Source organism: Trichosurus vulpecula, chromosome 7 (assembly GCF_011100635.1).
Source record: "Trichosurus vulpecula isolate mTriVul1 chromosome 7, mTriVul1.pri, whole genome shotgun sequence".
Taxonomy (NCBI): Eukaryota; Metazoa; Chordata; class Mammalia; order Diprotodontia; family Phalangeridae; genus Trichosurus; species Trichosurus vulpecula.
In genome coordinates this window covers 9790085-9810011 of record NC_050579.1, presented here as the reverse complement: position 1 = coordinate 9810011, position 19927 = coordinate 9790085, and the positions used below count along the sequence as shown (strand labels likewise).

Below are 19927 nucleotides of genomic sequence, written 5' to 3'. Positions count from 1 at the left end.
GCTCCTAGCTCAGACCCCCTGGGTCACTGCCCTGTGCCTGGGCTCCACTTCTGTAACACGGGGACCTTTCTACTGCCCTGTGACTCAGGAGTGAGGTGAAGAGAGCTCCCGGTTAGAGGAAGGTTAGGGCATGGTCATTCATTCAGCCACATTCCAACAGCCCAACAGAAGGGACAGGCCCTGTTCCGCTCAGCTGTAGAGGCTAAAATCAGGAAGGAGTGGGGGGGGGTCTTACAAAGAGGCAGATTTAGGCCCTTGGACGGAAAGCGTTCTTCATGGGAGAGCTGTCCCAGCGTGGAAGGGGCTGCCGCAGGAGATGGGGAGCTCCCCCTCACTGGAGGCCAGATGGCCAGGGCTCCCCAAGGCCCACTGAGATCTCCCCCGACTCGATTCTGTGATCCTCCTGCTGCCTCCTGTGGGAGGGGCAGCCTAGAGATGAAGCCAGGAGCTCCTTGTGAGAGGCAGAGCTCAGTTGGCAGTCTTCGACTCTCACTTCCACAGGTTTTAAATTTTCTCCCCCTCCCTCCCCTAGACGGTGTGCAATCCGATATGGGCTATACACATACATTCCTATTAGACACATTTTCACTTTAGTCATGTTGCACAGAACAATTGTAATGAATGGGAGAAACCATAAGAAAGAAAACAGAACGAGAGAAAAGACTGCTTCGCTCTGGACTCCCACTCCATGGTTTTGGGGTTTGTTTGAGAATTAGAAGGAGTTTGTAACTACATGTCAAGGTAGCAAGGCGTTAACGTCAGTCAGCCAATTGTCAAACTTCTGAAGCGCCATTTTCACAACAACCCTGGGAGAACAGCAACACAGGGAGACAATTCACGCAGTACCAGTTAGTCCAAACTGCTCCTTAATAAAATACCAATTCCTCAGACATTTTGACTTGAGATCCTTTCCCAGTCTTCCTGTCTGTTCATTGTGTGTGTGTGTGTGTGTGTGTGTGTGTGTGTGTGTGTGTGTGTGTGTGTGTGTGTGTCACTGCCAGCCTCCCTGTGGGTCGGGCAGATGAGTGTATTAGAAATGACCCCAAGAATCGTGACAAAGCCTGAAGAGACACAGAGAAGGAAAGGAGGAGACGGGGTGAAGGGTACACGTGCGTTATGCCTCTTGTTTGGAAACAAACCACAAGGAACTGAGGCTCCCGTTTCTGTCTGGTCATTGTTTATTCTCAGGCATGTCTTGGGATGCCCGTTTCCTCCAGCCACCATCAGGGCCAAGCTTTGCAGCCAGACCTCCCAGACACAAGGCCATCCCTGCCCTGCCCGGCTGCCCGGCTTCCTGTCTTCAAGGACATCGGTTAGGACTCAGGGGTCCCACTCAGCCTTCTCTGGGTTGGTGGCAGCTCAGACCTACACGGTGAAATGAAAACGCCACTCTTCAAACGCTCATCATTGTGGCCAGAGCCTCCTAGCCACGGCCAGCCATGTGCCACCCCCTGTGGGGCCCTCCCTTCACCTGCTCAGATCCTAGGGAGCTTCTCCCAGGTCCTGAACATCTGCCCCCCACACACCCTGTCCAGGGACCGCTAGATTTTTGCTCTGCCATCCCTTCCATCACTCACACCTCTGGTTTGGAGGGGTAGCCCATAAATTACTCTGACAACTCAAGAAAACATCTCCATCTCTGGATAAAGCTTCCACTCGTAAAATAAGCAGCGGAGGACACAGGGAGCGGCCAGCGCCCAAACAAAGGAGGAGACAAGCAATGTCCTCCTCTTGCCCAACCAAGATGCCAGCTCCTACGGCTCACGGGAGCCACCAGAGCGCCCCTCCTCCATGTCCCAGTGACTCTCCTGCCTCACCCAAGTGACCTTCTTGGTCGCATTTCTGGGGATTTTAGACAGAAAAGCAATGAAAAATGTAAGCCCGTTGAGGGCTCCGTGTTCTCTTTCTGTTCCCGGCGCCCACCTCAGTGGGTAGCACATGACAGGCACTTCATGAGGTTTGGGGATTCATCAGCTGTCAGAACCAGGAGGGTGTGCGCGCTTTGATGGCAAAGATTGTTTCATTTTCCTTTTTTGAGGCATCCAGGTGGTGCAGTGGTTAGGGCACTGGGCCCAGACTGAAAAAGACTTGAGTTCAAATCTAGCCTCAGACACTTCCTAGCTGTGTGACCCTGGGCAAGTCACTTAACCTTGTTACCTCGGTTTCCTCTTCTGTAAAATGAGCTGGAGAAGGAAATGGCAACCAGTCCAGTATCTCTGCTGAGGAAACCCCGAGTGGGGTCACGAAGAGTCGGAAATGATTGAAAGAATAGGGATCACAATAGCCCCCCCACCCCAGAGCTGTTGTGAGGTAACAACTATAAAGCGCCTAGCAGGGCATACAGCCTATATTACGTGCTAGTTATCAGGATTATTCGTGTTCGCAGTATGAAGCACTCTCTTAATAAATGCTTGTTAAAAGCAGTTTCCAGAGGAAGAAAGCCAAGCTATCATGAGCCGTATGAAAAATGCTCCAAATCACTAATAAGGAGAGAAAGGCAAATCAAGGTGACTCTAAGGTTCTAGCTCATGTCTGTCAGATTGGAAAAGCTGACAGAAACAAAGAACAACAGTTGTTAGAGAAGCAGTGGGGCAATGGGCGCACGCACATTGTTGGTGAAGCTGCAAACTGGCCGAGCCACTCAGGAAAGCAATTTGGAACGATGACCAAAAAGCTATTTGATTGTGCAAACACCCTTTGGACCCAGAAATACTGTTAGGAGAGCTGTAACCCAAAGGGATCAAAAAAGAAGAATGAGGATCCCTGCGTGTTAACACATTTGTAGCTGCTCTTTGTGATGGCAAGGATTTGGAAAGTGAGGGGGTGCCCGGGGAATGGCCCAACAACTTACGGCATACGAGTGCAATGAAGTACTGTAAGAAGGGCTGAAGAAGGTTTCAGAGAAACCTCAGAAGTTTGCATGAACTGATGCAGACTGAAATGAGCAGAACCAGGAGACCAACTGATACAGTAACAACAAACAGTATGGTAAAGACAGACACTTTGAACTATTTAGGAATTCCGATCACTCCAATGACCAGCCACAATTCCAGAGGACTCCTGAGGAATCATGCTGCCTGCCTGTAGGTAAATGCAGACTGAACCTTTTTTTTTTTAACATGGCCAATGTGGGAATTGATTTTGCTTGACCATATATATTCATAACAGGAGACTGTTTTTTCTTGTTTTCTCAATGAAGACAGGAGGTGAGTGAGAGAAAAGATAAATATTCATGCGAAAATAAAATATAATGTAATTTAAAAGAAGAAAATGAGAAAAATGTTAGTTTAAATAAAGGAGCAAATGTCTGCTGATTGACTGAGTGTCTGGGCCAACTGAATGTAATCTCCTTGAGGGCAGGGCCTGTTCTGTTTTGCCCATGTTGTGGTCCTTGGCTCTCAAAGGGGACCAAATGACCTCACTATGTTAGGGTCAAGTTACAGTTGAAGTTCTCGGTTCTCTCCCTCCCTCCTGCCCCTCCTCCATCCATCAAAAAAGCATGCAGTATGACACCCATTATACAGATACATTCACTCTTGGACAGTGGGAACTACAGGTACTGAGGGAGCCTTGTCCTGTCCTCCTCTGAGTTCTCCTCAGTCAGAGGGTCTGCCAAATGAGTGTGGCTCAGTCTCTGGGCCTGGAACCGTGCCCACACAGATCAGAGTAGGGCCCAGTTTGCCACGAGGCACTGCCTCTGCCCAGGGGAATATTTAAGGCAGGTCACACCTACCTCAGTGAACCCAGGGTAATGAAAACAGAAAGATTCCTTCCCTTGGAGAAAGGAGGGATATGGTGGCCGTGTGGCCACCCAGTGTCCTCAGGTCCTTTCAGGGATCTAGGCTTGACCGCCTCTGATCAGAGCCTCTGGAAACATGTCCTGGTGTGAGGAGCACCCTGCCCTCTCAGGGAAGGGCTGACCGTAAGCCCCATGAGGGTGGTGGTGGTTCCCTTTGCCTTTGTTTCCCTGGCAGGGCTTACTAAATGCTCATTTGAAAGTGTTTTGTCTCTATTTTGTCTCATTTTTGTGAAAATTGAATAAAAGTGAAGATTCTGGCCTACTTACCAGAGTCAGAGACCTGCAGGGCTTACAAGCCTGAGGGCAGACCGGGGAGGGCTCCTTCGGATGCTACCCTTCAAAGAAAGGAGACCCCTAAGCATCCCTGTTCTTTGTTGTCTCTGGCTCCCCCTGCCACCTCCATCTGGGCTTAGTGAGGAGCATGGACCATCTAAGAACAGTCTCTATTTGCAGATCTCGTCACTCCGCATCTAAGCCATTTAAGCTGGCTTGGCCTGACCATATTCTAGACCCTGCTCCCCTGCCTCCTCTTCCTCCTCCTCTCTTCCTCCTCTTCCTCCCTCTTGCCTCAGGAGACAACAGCCCTTTGAGTGTAGGGGCCCTGGAGCCCCCAGAATCAAGCCTCTCATTTGACCATGGGGTGTAAAGGAATCTGAAACAGAAGAGAGGTGAGTGCAAGAGTGAGCTCTGCCACTCACTTGCTCTGTAGCTGTGGGCAGGTCTCCGTTTCACCCTCTGTAAAATAGGTACCCCCATACCTCATAGGGCTGGTGTGTAGAGCTCAAAGGAGATCAGGTCCACAAAACACTTTAGGATAAAAATGTCAGTCATAATTATGACTGATGGGGAAACTGAGGTGCAGGACCTACTGTCCCAGGGCCCCCAGGTGCTATCTACAGTAACAGACACTTTCTCACCCCGAAGCTCCGCATACAGACAGGATCTCCTTTGGGGCTGACAAGCACCCTGGGAAGTAGGTGCACAGTGACTCTGATGCCTGTTTTAGTTGTGAGGAACAGGCTTTAAAAGGGCATGTGACTTGCCAAGTAAATGTGTTTGCCTCAAGAAAATGCCAGAGGCAAGTCTTCCTGCATCCAAGCCAGCCCTCCCTCTACTGAGTAACAGGCAGGAAACCAGGGATTTGAACCCAAGACCCATGGGCATCTGGTCTTTGCTCCCCTGACCCCTGAAGGTGGGCTCTAGAAATGCTGGGCCAACAGCCAACCCCCTGTATCCCTCCTCTCCTGCCTCACAAGAGCCTGAGAATGAGGGGAGACGGAGCTGGGGCTGGATCTCCTCAAATGAGTCAATGTCCCCTCACTCTGGGTGAAGGGCTCTCAGAGCACTTACGTGTTGAGGGCAGGCATGGTGGTGGTGGGTCCCATCATGTGCCGGATGGCGGGCTGGAAGCCTGGGGCCTGTGTCATGGCCTGGGCTGGAAGCAGGGAAGGCCATATGGGGTAGCCCACCGGGGGCAGTGGGGCAGGGAGAGCCTGCAGGCCAGGGGGGCTGTAATGGTGATGATGGTGGACTGAAGAAGCCCTTGGCTTTTCAGCTCGTAATGCAAACTGGGTATCCTTGGCACATGAAATGACCAAAAAGGGTAAAAGTTAGTTCCAAAAGGTCCTAAACCCCCTTTTTCTTGCAGTGGGTAGAAGGTTTTCCCATGAGGAGTGACGGTCTGGAGCCAGTGTGGCTCACCAATCCAGGTGGCATGGAGAAGCCAATGACTCAGCCATCCCAAGGGGACCGGAGGGGCCTCTACTGTCCTTTTTAAAGGGAGGCTGAGAAGGGAAAGGAGATTTTGTGGGCTGCACAATGTCCAGATGGGGGCAGGAGGGGCACACAAGCTGTCCTCTGTTCAGCAGAAGACTTTCCCTGGGTGATACCTTTCTCTGATCCTGTCACTTCCTGCCAGGAGAGTGTGGGCAGGTGACCTGCAGCAGGAGGGGGCTGGCTAATCCCTTCCACCTGGGGGACTCTGGGTCTGAGCCTCAGTTTCCACATCTGTAATGTGAGGGCATCCCTACTAGGCCAGAAGAGAATATAGTGGGGCCATGGTTGGGACTTCAGTGGGTTCTGTCAATGAGCCAATGACTCTGCTTATCACTGGCACTTGGCCCTGGAAAGCCAGGCCACAGCAGCCTAGGGCAGGCCCAGAGATGTGGCAGGCCGCCCATGAGCCAGCATCGTTCTTTAGACTCAAGGTGACCTTAGACCTCCGAGGGGAGGGCCATTCGGTTTTGTCTTTGTGAGCTTGGTGTCTAATAAAATTCCTGCTACAAAGCACGTGCTTAATAACTACAGCCTGAATTCAGTTGGGTTAAACATCACTCATCTTCATGTAGCACTGCAAGATTTGGAAAGAACCATACACAGGTTTTCTCATTTGAGCCTCGCAAAAACTATGGTAAGTAAGAGGTTATCAGTATCCCTATTCTGCAGATGAAAAACTGAGGCTGATAGAGGTCAGTGACTTGCCCAGGGTCACACGGCTCTTCAGTGTCCAGGGTGGAATTAGGGGAGTACCCCAAGTGAAGACAACGCAGCATCCCTGGGAGAAGAGTGGGTGGGGAGGGCTTTTCAGAGGGCTGGCCACAATCATTCATTCTACCCCACACCCCCGGCCCTTTCAAGAGTGTTCCTAGATCCATTGTATACAGTCTTGATTGGATGTAAGACTTGGTTCCCCCAGAATGTTTGTGTTGGAGGGAGGGGACAGGTATGAAGAGATAATGGAGGGCTTATAGGAGACCAGTGGAGTTCAGGGAGCCATCTGAGAGCCTGGATAACAATGGGGAGTGAGAGAAGATGGAACCTCAGAGACTGGAGTCCCTCTGGGGCTTGGGCTCAGCCAGGGTCACCAGGCTATCTCCTGCAGAATTAGCCAGAGAGGGCTGGCTCCCCAGGCTGAGCCCCATGGAGCCAGAACGGGGTTTGGGGAGCACTGCCTGCTAGGGCCAGCCAGCTCTACAAGAGAGCTCTCTTGGGAGAAGCCCCCTCACCCAGAGGCTGGATACAGTGTGAATCATGGCACCTGGGCAGGGCACGGGTGCTCTTGTGGTCAGGTTGTGGGCTCGGTGCCCCCAGCATGCAGACAGAAGCGGGAGTCTTCTGACTTTTTCCTTCTTGTCCTCATCTACCTTGACTGAGCCTCTCTGCCATGCCTACCTGCGGAGCAGGCCGAAGCCAAAGCGGGTTCACTTCAGGGGTGGGAGATGCTGGGGCTGGCATGATTTTCAGCATCATATTCTGCATAACGATCTGGTGCATCTGCGCGTTCTGCATCAACATCATCTCTACCATGTCTGAGAGAAGAGAAACCCTTGGGGTCAGGGAGAGAGAGAGACAGAGACAGAGAGAGACAGAGACACAGAGAGAGACAGAGAAAGAGACAGGCAGAGACAGAGACAGAGAGAAAGACACAGAGAGAATGAGAGAGACAGCTGGGGGGGAGAGAGACAGAGAGAGATGAGACAGAGACAGACAGAGAGGAGAGACAGAGACAGAGAGAGGCAGAGACACAGAGAGAGACAGAGAGACAGAGAAAGAGACAGGCAGAGACAGAGACAGAGAGAAAGACACAGAGAGAATGAGAGAGAGACAGCTGGGGGGAGAGAGACAGAGAGAGAGATGAGACAGAGACAGACAGAGGAGAGACAGAGACAGAGAGAGGCAGAGACAGAGAGACAGAGACACAGAGAGAGACAGAGAGACAGAGACAGAGAAAGAGACAGGCAGAGACAGAGACAGAGAGAAAGACACAGAGAGAATGAGAGAGACAGCTGGGGGGAGAGAGACAGAGAGACAGAGAAAGAGACAGGCAGAGACAGAGACAGAGAGAAAGACACAGAGAGAATGAGAGAGACAGCTGGGGGGAGAGAGACAGAGAGACAGAGAAAGAGACAGGCAGAGACAGAGACAGAGAGAAAGACACAGAGAGAATGAGAGAGACAGCTGGGGGGAGAGAGATGAGACAGAGACAGACAGAGAGGAGAGACAGAGAGAGAGAGAGGCAGAGACAGAGACACAGAGACACAGAGAGAGACAGAGAGACAGAGAAAGAGACAGGCAGAGACAGAGACAGAGAGAAAGACACAGAGAGAATGAGAGAGACAGCTGGGGGGGGAGAGCGACAGAGAGAGAGATGAGACAGAGACAGACAGAGAGGAGAGACAGAGACAGAGAGAGGCAGAGACTGAGAGACAGAGACACAGAGAGAGACAGAGAGACAGAGAAAGAGACAGGCAGAGACAGAGACAGAGAGAAAGACACAGAGAGAATGAGAGAGACAGCTGGGGGGGGAGAGAGACAGAGAGAGAGAGATGAGACAGAGACAGACAGAGAGGAGAGACAGAGACAGAGAGAGACACAGAGACAGAGAGACAGAGACACAGAGAAAGAGACAGGCAGAGACAGAGACAGAGACAGAGAGAATGAGAGAGACAGCTGGGGAGGAGAGAGACAGAGAGAGAGAATGAGACAGAGACAGACAGACAGGAGAGACAGAGAGAGAGAGACGCAGAGACAGAGAGAGACAGAGACACAGAGAGAGACACAGAGACAGAGAAAGACAGAGAGACAGAGAAAGAGACAGGCAGAGACAGAGACAGAGAGAAAGACACAGAGAGAATGAGAGAGACAGCTGGGGGGAGAGAGACAGAGAGAGAGATGAGACAGAGACAGACAGAGAGGAGAGACAGAGAGAGACAGAGACACAGAGAGAGAGAGACAGAGAAAGAGACAGGCAGAGACAGAGACAGAGAGAGAGATGAGACAGAGACAGACAGAGAGGAGAGACAGAGAGAGAGAGATGCAGAGACAGAGGGAGACAGAGACACAGAGAGAGACAGAGAAACAGAGAAAGAGACAGGCAGAGACAGAGACAGAGAGAAAGACACAGAGAGAATGAGAGAGACAGCTGGGGGGGAGAGAGACAGAGAGAGAGAGAGGCAGAGACAGAGAGACAGAGACAAAGAAAGACAAAGGTTGAGAGACAGAAAGACTGAGAGACTGAGAGAAAAAGAGAGGAATGGAGAGGAGGGGAGGAGAAAGAGAAGGGGGGGGGCATCCACAGGAAGCAGCTTACCTTCCTTGATGCTTCCTGCCCTCGGAGCAGGGTAGGCCTGGGGTGGGGGGATCTGAGTGATGAGGGGCTGCTGAGGCAGCTGCTGGATGATGGTCGCTGGGGGCTGGGGTACCTAGGAGGGCTCGGCTTATCAGAGAGGTTAAAATGAAGGCTTCTAACCCCAGTCCTCTCCTGCCTATCCTTCTAAGTTTACACCTCCAGTGCCCACTTCACAGGCCTTCTTGGAAGGGTAGGTTTCAGAACGGAAAGGGCCCTTCGGGACTGCCTGGTCCAAATGAGGTGAGAAGGGAGCCCAAGGCAGCCCAGGGAGAGGCAGAGCTGGACTTCAAGCCTAGTGGGGGAGGGTCCCCTGCCTCCAAGAACAACCCTCCCTGTCCTGGAATGGCAGCTCGCCAAGACAAACACTGCCCAAGGTCCTCCTCTTGGTCCCTAAAGGCCCTGGCTGATAGAATTCTTGAGGAGCTCCTGTCTCCTGCTTGGTTGGGGAGGAGGTGTCCAGCTCTCCACATGGAAACCACAAACTCTTTTCAGCCTATCTTCCCTTGCTTTGGAGTGGCTGAGTCCTTCTCTCTGTCTACCTCCTGGCATTGCCTCTTCTCCATTGAGACCCCACTCAATGCACTGGCCTATCCTTTGTCCCTCGATCTGAGGCTGGGGACCTCAGGCAGTACCAGTCCAGGGGACCAGTCCCAGGAGTATCCGGAAAGCCTGCCTGTTCCCACTCCCCCAGCCCCAGGAGAACGGAAGGTCCTGGATGAGAGGGATTGGCCTATGTTTCCCCTCAGTGCCTGAAGCATCCAAGAGACTGCTTTATACACAGTAGGAATGAATGTAATTTAAACGGACGAATGTTTAGAACAAGCTCATGCAGAACCGCTGCCTCTCCCAGTATTTCCCCAGATGTTGACGCTGAACCCGAAATTACTACGCATTTACTTCCCTGAGATTTAACTGTGCCCAGGATGTTCCTTGGCAGTCTCTAAGCTCCCTGAGGGCAGGGAGTGTTCATACAGCGCTTAGCTTAGCGCCTGGGCACATAAAAGGTGCTTCATCAACTGCTTAATCGATCATATGAGGATCAAAGGAAGGCATTGGGAATCCTCCCACTGGAGAAGAGAAAACCAGGGGAACTGGAGAGTGGTCTGGAAATATTCAAGAATGAAATGTGGAAAAGAGCTGGAGGGCAGGCCCAGGAGCCTTTGGGGTGGGGGTGGCAGAACTACAAAGAGGTAGATTGGGACTTGGCTGTTCCAAGTAGAATGGCATGCCTGAGGAGGAGTCACTTCTTCCCTGGAGGGCTTCAGGCAGAGGCTGAGTGACCACTAGTGCACACCACAGTGGATTCCTTTCGTGTATTAATTAGCTGGACTCAATGGCCACTGAGGCCTCTGGCCATTCCATAATTAGTTCACACTAGACAGACCTCTATTGCTCCTCCGGGTTCTGTAAGGTGGTGTCCCTATCTGATTGGGACAATTTTATTGGAAGGGACAAAAGTAGGAACAGGCCCACAGAAAAGAGGTGCTTACTCAGAGTAAAGAGACTTTCAAACAGAAAGCTGGAGAATCCTGACAGCTGGAGCTATTTAGGAACTAGTGGACAAGGGTATACTGCCCATTTGTGGCTTGGATGATTGAAGTGGGGATTCCGGCTCCTCACCATAACATGAGATAGAAGTGAGTCATTCCACAAAAAGTCCTGCTTTGAAGAAGACAAAAGGGGTCAGGCCAGACCCCTGAGCAGGTCTGAGAAGAGTCCTGGGAGCTGGGTCACAGGAAGATCTCAGTCTCCACTGCCATCTCCTGCTGAGAAGTCTACTGGAGAAATACCTTTGCTACTTGGAAAAGCTGATTCCACCTTTGCCTCCTCTAAACTGCTACCTCCTGTCTAAGAGGTGGAAACTCCTAGAGACCAACTTGGGAAAAGTCTGCAGTTCCCACTCTCAGAGTTCTGTTTGGCTGAAAGACCCCAGAAGAGAAGCAGCCCCAATTATCAGTGCCCTGTTGTGTAAGCTGAGGGAGAGGCTGCCCCAGGCATAAAGTGTCCTACTCACATGCCCTTCCCCAGGCTACGGCCCCACTCTCCCCCACAGACATTGGGTGCAAAGGTCCCAGGTTGGTGGGTGGTGTGTTGTATTTTCATTGCTCTCGCTTGCCTTCCATTTCGTGATTCTGACTAAGAGTGAAAGGTGCCCTTTGGTTGGACTCCTCACCTGGGAAGCTCATTGGTGGGATTGTTACTAATAGGAGTGTATTCTGTCCCAAGGTTACAGCTAGGACCCTGAGAGTGAGGTGTAGCCACATGGCCACCCTGACACCTGTCGGTGTGAGTACAGCCAGCCCCTGCCATTTGGGCCCGTGCTCACACTGAGCTAGTGCCACCACCCGTCCTCCTGCCTTGGGCTGACGGCTTTCCATCACTGGGGAATCCATTCAAGGACCAGAGGGTTGCTGTTGTCTCTGCACATCCCGGCACCTGAGTCTCCCTGGGGAAAGCAGGGCCTTCCTTACTGTCTGCTGGATGATCCTGGGCTGCTCTGGCTGAGGCCCTGCAGGGAAGGGTGGGTAGATCTGAACTGGAGGCACCTCTGGGGGCACCTCCGGTCTGTAGCTTCTTCTGTGGTTCCCTCCCCATGTGTAAGGCCTGGAGAGCTCTTCTAGGAGATGCTGCTCCTGCAAAGCCAGGCAGAGGAGACAGGGCAGAAGTTGGTTAGAAGGGAGATTCAAGCCTGGGGAGCCCGTAGTGGCTGATAGGCAGTAGGCACTATGTAAATGCTAGTCCTTGATTGGCAGTAATAGTAACTGACTGCTCACTATGACCTAGGTGAATGGCAGGACTTGAATCCTAACAGCCCCCGTCTAGATGGAGCTTCAAGCTGCATCCAGACCAAGGCCCGGCCAGATCGTATTTGTAAAGTTCTTAGCATGGTGTCCAGCAGATAGCAAGCACAGTCATCGCTGCTTATTCCCTTCTCCTTTCGCTTCCCTGCAAAGAACTTTACAAATATTTCATGGAATCCTCGCCACTGGCCCGGGAGGGAGGGGCTATTATTATCCCCAATTTACAGACAAGGAAACTGAGGCAGGCAGTTGAAACGTGACTTGCCTGGGGTCATATAGCTAGTAAGTGTCTGAGACAGGATTTGAACTCAAGTCCTCCTAAGTCCAGGCCCAGCGCTCTCTCCTCTGTCACTCAGCTGCCTTAGTATGTTCAGCACCACTTTGGTGAAAGCTTTATTTGAATATTTTGAAAATCGGTGTCCCAAAACACTTTGTCCACACACAGTGCCTTCAACAGTCAATCAATCAGCCTGCTAACAAATATTATTCAGGCCCCTTTGGCGGACCAGACAGCAGAACAAAAGCAAAAGTGAGCTGTGAGATGGCCAGACGGTACAGTGGGTAGAGCATTGAATGTGGAGTCAGGAAGACCCACGTTCGAGTCGTCGTGTGACCCTAGGAAGTGACTTTCCTGCTGTCTGCCTGCGACATGGGGGTGACAGCCCCTCCCTCCCAGGATAGTTATGATAACACGCAGAGCACTTTGCACATTTTAAGGTCTATGACCATGCCACTAGTGGGAGCATTAGCCGGGGAGGTGATATGTACACATGTCTGCATACGTGTGCGTGCATGTACACAGCTATAGCCAGAACACACGCTGAGAGGATGCCAAGATGAGCGGGGAGCGAGTGCCTTCAAGGCACGGGCCAGTCTGGGCAAAGGCTGGGAAGGCAGGGGCGGCCACTGTGTGCAGGGGGCTGACCACACGCATGCTGGGGAGGAGCTGGCCTGCTGATTTCTGGGTGGATCCCTCAGGGTGTGCACGACATGGGACAGACACGGCATGGGACAGACACGGACGGGACAGACACAGCATGGGATAGGCACGGCATGGGACAGACACAGCACGGGACACACACATCATGGGACGGACACGGCATGGGACAGACACGGCACAGGACAGACATGGGACAGACACGGCATGGGATAGGCACAGGACAGACACGGCTCAGGACACACACAGCATGGGACGGACATGGCATGGGACAGACATGGCACAGGACAGACATGGGACAGACACGGCATGGGATGGACATGGCACAGGATGGACACGGCATGGGATAGGCATGGGATAGACACGGCTCAGGACAGACGTGGACGGGACACACACGGCATGGGACAGACATGGCATGGGACAGACACAGCACAGGACAGACATGGGACAGACACGGCACGGGACAGACACGGATGGGACACACACAGCACAGGACACACACAGCATGGGACAGACATGGCATGGGACACACACAGCACAGGACAGACATAGCATGGGACACACATGGCATGGGATAGGCACAGGACAGACATGGTGTAGGACAGACATGGGTAGGACACATGGAATGGGACAAACATGGCATGGGACAGACATGGCATGGGATAGACACAGCATGGGACACACACAGTACAGGACATACACAGCACGGGACAGACAGGGCACGGGACAGACATGGCACAGGGCACACACGGCACGGGACAGACATGGCATGGGTTAGACACAGCACAGGACAAACACAGCACAGGATAGACACGGATGGGACAGACGGGGCACAGGACAGACACAGCGTGGGACACACATGGCACAGGACAGACATGGCACAGGAAAGATGGCATGGGACAGACATGGCACAGGGCACACACGGCACAGGACAGACATGGCATGGGTTAGACATGGCACAGGACAAACACAGCACGGGATAGACACAGATGGGACAGACGGGGCACAGGACAGACACATCTTCACACGCCTCTATAAACAACCAAGTGTGAATTCAGTCCTTCCACAGCCGACATCCAGGGCCAGGGCGCTATGCTAAGCATGGTTCACAAATATTATCTCATTTGATATTCACAGCAAGTCTGAAATGCAGGTGCTATTGTTATCTCCAAGTTATAGTTGAGGAAACTGAGGCAGACAGAAGTTAAGTGACTTGTCCAGGGTCACCCAGCATATAAGTAAGTATCTGAAGCCAGATTTGAACTCAGGTCTTCCTGAGACTCCTGGGTCAGCCCTCTGCCTACTGCACCAAAGCAAGCATCCCCAATGTATGGTCTGTTAGGGCATGTTAGGGTAATGGCCATGATTTTAGGAAATGGGTTTCTGTCCCGTCCCTGGAGGCCTGCCTGCACAGGGAGGCAGACGCCCTCTGGCCAGGCATGATGGAGAGCAGAGTCCTGGACCAGATGCCTTGGAGGGCCCTGCCTGCTCAGAGACTGAGCTTGTATCCTCTCTGGGGCCTCAGAGGTACCCATCCTCCCATTTGTTTCCTCTCTGAGGTCTACGATTTATATCATGGAAGGGAGATTGCTGCCTCTCCAGGAGCTCAAACCATTGGCCATGAAGGTCCCAGGAGAAAACCCTGCTCAGCGGACACAGAGGTGAGGCTTTGCTGCTGGCTGTGTGGCCCTGGGCAAATCATCGGCCTGAGCCTCCGTTCCCTCAGCTGTAAAATATGGGGTTTGACTCAGCCGGTCCTGAGACGCCTTCTATGATGCAGGGGGAAGGGACGAGGTCCCCAGGGGTCTAGGGATGCCTTCCTCTTTAAAGAGGAAGTGGCGCCGGCGGATCTCCTCTGGTGCTAGCCTTGTGCCCTTGGGATTGTGTGGCTGCCATGGGCATACCCGCAGCTTGTGTAGAAGGTCTTTCCTCCTCCTCAGGGCACTCTGCAGAACGCCATCTTCTCCATCATAGCTCCCTGGGAACAAAAAGGCACACGCTGGGCTTGGTTTTTTAAAAGTCCTCCAGAGAGGAGCTTCCTAAGGCACAACGCCACACAACACAACTGATATACAACATACAACACAACACAATACAAATTCAATATAACACATTACGAATTAAATACAACACAACACAGATTCAATACAACACAACACAATACAATGCAATGCCATACAACAAGCCTCTCTTTAGAGGCTCTTAGGTGCCTAGTACTGGGGGCAGCTGATACAAAGACAAATCAAAGATGCCCTTGTCCTAACAGGACTCATACTGCAGGGATGGGGAGGTATTCCATTGCAATAGGGAATTCCCAGGTGAGGAAATTCTCTCTTCCAGTGCTGGCCACTTACAGTTGTCTAAAATTGCCAGGGACCTTGGGAAGTTAAATGACTCAGCCAGTGCCCCACAGCCAGCAGGAGAGAGGGGTCTGGTTTTCCTGGTTTGAAGGGCAGCTGTCTCCCCACTGTGGCCTACTACTTCTGTATTATTCAGATAAACCTACAATTTCTAACTTTGAAGAAACCCAGGGACACATAAAACATGGGGGTGGGGGCTGGAATCGAATGAAAAGCATAAATTGAATTGTTCAGGTCCCCTGCCCTCTGCCCTTCTGTGGCCTCAGTGATCCATGCCCTGGTAAACCTCAGCAGCCTCATCTTTTCCCTCATTCATTGCACATTTATTTATTCTGTCAACAAACAGCTTTGTGATGTGAATGAACCAGTAGCTGTAGAATGGACTGATTGATAGAGCAAGGCCCTGGAGCAGGGAGGGGGCATGGGTTCAAGGGCACAGGGGATTCAGCCTTTGGGCGAGGGGCACTTGACACTGGGGGGAGGGCAGAAGCAGCCCTTACTTGGTGCAGCCAGGGCTGGCTCCAGACTGTCTTCCAGGTTTTCTCTCTCAGCCTCGAGTTTCTGTGGACAAAGAATATGACATGACTCCCAAGGGGCTGACAGGGACACAGACTACATGGAATATATTTGGGGGTTGTCCTCTCAGGCACAAGCTTATAGTGCAAGAAGGATGGGGGTGGGGAGCTGGCAGATCTTTGGTCCTTTCTCACAATTTCACAGATGCACCAACTAAGACTCAGAGGGGAAGAGACAAAGTCACACTAGAAGTACAAATGCGCTGGGTCTGGTTACCTCCCTTCCCTTAGAAAAGGTACTAAGCCCACCTCCCCTGGAGCTGTCCTTCAATGCCCGGTGCAGGCACAGAAGTGATCGAACTCTCAGGACTAGAGTGGTCCCCTTATCTGTCACCTGAACACCAGCCTAGGTGCACTGGGAGACACTTGCCACAAGTTTGGCCCCAGGGAGTGATGTCCTTGACATCAAACAGGAACATAGCAGTTCAAGAGACATTGCCATGCAGGGATGCAGGTTGGGCTGAGGAAGCACCCATGCCAGAGAAATCCTGCATTGAAGAGGTGTGGAAGAAAGAGGCAGGCCAGGTGAGCCCTGAGGGGCAGGTCAGGTGAGCCCTGAGGGGAAGACCAGGTGTGCCCTGAGGGGCAGGCCAGGTGTGTCCTGTGGGGCAGGTCAGGTGAGCCCTGAGGGGAAGGCCAGGCTTCTTATGCCTGGAGTCATGGACTGAGCCCCAGAAGTAGGGGGTGTAACATTGTGGAGATGAGCCTGGACTTGGAGTCTAGATTCCAATCCTGCCCCTGGTATGGTGGCTACGTGTCTGTCTGAGCCTCACTTTCTTCTGTGTAAAATGGAAGGGAAATTATACTGTGCACCTCATGTCAGCAGTCCGGTTCAGAGGAGAGGCCATGGGCTACAGTGGGAAGAGGCCTCCCTAACTGGGAGTGTGAGGACCTGGTTCCAATTCTGCTCTCCTAAGTCTCTTCCCTAGCCCGGCTCTCAGTTTCCTCCTGTCACAGGCCTCAGGCCCCACCCAGCTCTGGGTCTAGGCTTCCTGCAGCTTTTTTACATCCCAGGGCATCGGAGGAAAACACCCATTTATCTTTCTTGTCATCACCACACCCTTCTCCTTTGCTGGCCCCAAGAGACCCGGTAGGGCCGGGGTGCCCAGACAAGGGCACATGCTGATGGCTGGGCGGGAAGCCGCTTCCCATCAGCCTCCTGGCCAAGAGGCTCCTAGACCTGGAGGGGGCGGCAGAGACCCCGAGCCCAGGCCCCTCCTCCATCAGCCTGAGCTCCTGGAGGAAGGCGCCCCTCATTTCTGGGCAGAATAGGCACCTGACTAAGAACCTGATTGATGGATGGGCTGAGAGGAGAAGTGGCGGGATTGGAACCCTCTGCCCTCTGCACCACAGGCCTGCTCACACTTAGGAATCCCGCCCAGCCCTGCCCTGCAAGCCTGGGAGCTTTAGGCCAGTTTTTTTCCTCTTGGAAAAACAAACCTGTTCCTCGTGATCTGACTAATAGGATGAGGGGCTGCTGTGCTCTAGGAGCAGGGAGAGGTTAATTGTGAAGAGTAAAATGTTAGAGAAAAAGTCCGGACTAGAAACTAGGGCAGTGAACACTCAGCAACCTACGAGCGGGGCTGCCCTGGGGTCCTGGAGCTTCCTTCCTGCCAGGCAGGAGCCGCCTGAGTGCTGGCAGGTGCCAACCACCTTCAGCTGCTGCCTGGATGCTGGTGGGGAGGGCACTTTATTCATAGTCTACGGACATGTCAGAAAGCTGTTCATACAGTTCAGTCCTTCAACAAACATGAATTAAGCGCTTCCTACTGCATGTGAAGACAGGGGCAAGATTCTAGGGACACACATAGAACTGTCCCCACCTTTACGGAGCTAGAGATCCATCTGTCCGCCTGTCTGTCCATCTGTCCATCTGTCTGTCTGTCCATCTCTCTGTCTTCCTGTCTGTCCATCTCTCTGTCTGCCTGTCTGCCCATCTGCCTGTCCATCTCTGTCTGCCCATCTGCCTGTCCATCTCTTTTTGCCTGTCCATCTCTCTGTCTGTCTGCCTATCCATCTCTCTGTCTGCCCATCTGCCTGTCTGCTGTCTGTTTCTGTATCCCTCTGAGACACAAGGGTTTTAGGCTCACAGCATCTGAGGATCTTCAAGCCTTTACTCCTGAAAAGGCCCCGTGGAGATCAGCGCACTTCATCCACCCCTCTCACGTTACACACCGGGAACTTGATGAGGTGGGAATTGCCCAGAATCACACAATATAGGCAGCAGAATTGTGTCACCTCTCCTAGCGGATTTTACATTTTTTTTAAAAGGTCACTGCTTGCTATGAAAGCAGTGAATCACAGTGGAGGCATTGCTGGCATTGCTGGGAGACCTTCCTAGTGCCATAGGTCATCCCCTGGCCCAGACCAACCTTTGGCAGCCCTACCAGGCACCACCTTGTCTCTCCTCCCCCAGGGACAGAGAGGCGAGGAGGCCTTGGGGCCCAGTCCTGGGCTTTGTCTAGAGTCAGAGAGGCTGAGAACAGATTCTGCCTCTGCTGCCTACCATCCACGTGACCTTGGGAGAGAAGCTTACTCTTTCTTGGCCTCCATTTCCCCATCTGCAGAGCGAAGGAGTTGGATCAAGGGCCCTCTGAGGTTCCCTCAGGATCTCATACTGGGATGCTGTGATGTCCCAAGGCCCACAGTAGCACCATGCAAAGGACCATGAAAAGGAGGTGGTGGGGGAGGATGGGGGGCAGATGCTTCCGCGCCCCTTCTTAGTCCTCCCACGAGACTCCAGACTCCTCCAGCCCCCGCTTCCCTCCCTGATGTGTGTCAGGCCTCCTCAGGAAGCAAAGTCAACTTTAAACCGCTGTCAGAGTCAGAGCCAGGGGCCTGGGCCCGGGTCATCCTGTGACCCTACGGCACTTCAGACTTCCCCAGGCCTAGACAAACTCCACATTTGAAAATTTTTCTACCTTTCATGTGCTGCCAAAGCTGAGTCACAGAGTTGTGACTCCACCATAGATGTAATCAGAGCTTTGTGATTGGCACAGGGAGGTCTGGAAAGGTGATGGAAATACCCACAGAGAAGTCTTCTTGCTTTCAGGAGAGGTCTGGGCACAGTCTGGCATCTACGCTCAAATGGAAATGTGGCTCCTTCCTCTCTGAGCCCCCCAAATGTAAAGGAATGGCCACGGGCACCTGGCTGTCCAGCAGTTAGGGGCTCCTAGCCCTTCCCCCCAAGGCTGCCTAGACCTTGTCTGGACTGATCCATACACATTGGCTCCTCTAAGAGAAGAGTCTAAGCTTCCTGAAGGCAGCCACTGTTTTGTATCTTTCTTTGTGTCCCCAGTGCTTAGGAAGCCATTAAAATATGCTTGTGAACTGATTGGTAAGCCCGACAGTGGGTTCATTTGGGAGAAAAGGGGGCCAGCTTACCATTTTTCCCCTTATACTAGTGATTTTGTTGATAGAAGGAACTTCTCAAGGAGGAAACTCCCTCTTCCAGTGCAAGTCAGCACCCCCTCAGTGACTCTGAGTGATGCCCGATGGCTTGCCCGAGGTCCCACGGCCAGCCCAGCTTACCTTTTCCAAGAGTTTGAGCTTCAGCCGAGTCATTTGGTCAGCCACTGATGAGTCCAACATGGCAGATGGCTGCCAGGGGCTGGGCCACGAACAGCAAAGGGGGGCAGGTGGGAGGGGTGCAGGCTGGTCTCTTCCCCCAAACCTTCAGAAGCTGGGGTAGCCCCTCGCAGTTAGATTGGATCTGATGTGTCCAGCTCAGAGATGGTCCCGAAGGCCTATGAGAAGGGTGCAGAGGCCTTGGTGACCCAGATCCCCACGATGTTCTCAGGCTGTCTGGAGGTTGCTCTGTTGTCCAGGGAGGTTGCTGTGGAGCTGCCCTCCCCGAGCATGTCAGTGGGCCCAGCCCTGGAGGTTGCTAGGATCCCGCCTGCTAGGGAGCTCCAGGAAGCAGGTCAGGCAGGCCAATGAGCCTTGTTACTATGTCTATTACCTGTAAACAAGCTTCTCTCCAGGTGTATCACACTATGAAAGCTGACAGAGTCCTTGAAAATTAGAGTTTATACCAAAGCTGGCCCAGGCGTACACTGTAAGGGTAAATGGGGAAGAGGCCAAGATGGGGGTTGCAGGTGTCAGAACCTTGAGAAAAGGTACAGGAATGCAGTTCTTTGTTCTTCCAAGACCCCATAAAAATCAGCCAGTGCCAACTCCTGGCTGCTAGATGGTTCTCCACGCAGTGCTTGGGGCAAGCTGGAGGTGCCTAATAAATGCTTGTTGCTGATTGAATTCATCTGTAAAATGAGGCTATTGGACAGGACAGAAGTGAGCTGAGTTGGATATTCTGTCCGTAACCAACATT

The 19927-nt window shown here is 52.5% G+C and overlaps 1 protein-coding gene across 1 annotated transcript; it reads right to left on the bottom strand.

The window, feature by feature from the left end:
* Positions 1 to 4088: 4088 nt before the first annotated feature.
* C7H21orf58 (chromosome 7 C21orf58 homolog) lies at positions 4089 to 19191 on the bottom strand. Its single transcript, XM_036766828.1, is given in 10 exon segments — positions 4089 to 4134; positions 5150 to 5376; positions 6971 to 7107; positions 8889 to 9000; positions 11399 to 11560; positions 14570 to 14643; positions 15526 to 15586; positions 17176 to 17214; positions 17216 to 17266; positions 19132 to 19191. Coding segments are annotated over 10 exon segments (969 nt in total).
* Positions 19192 to 19927: the final 736 nt, after the last annotated feature.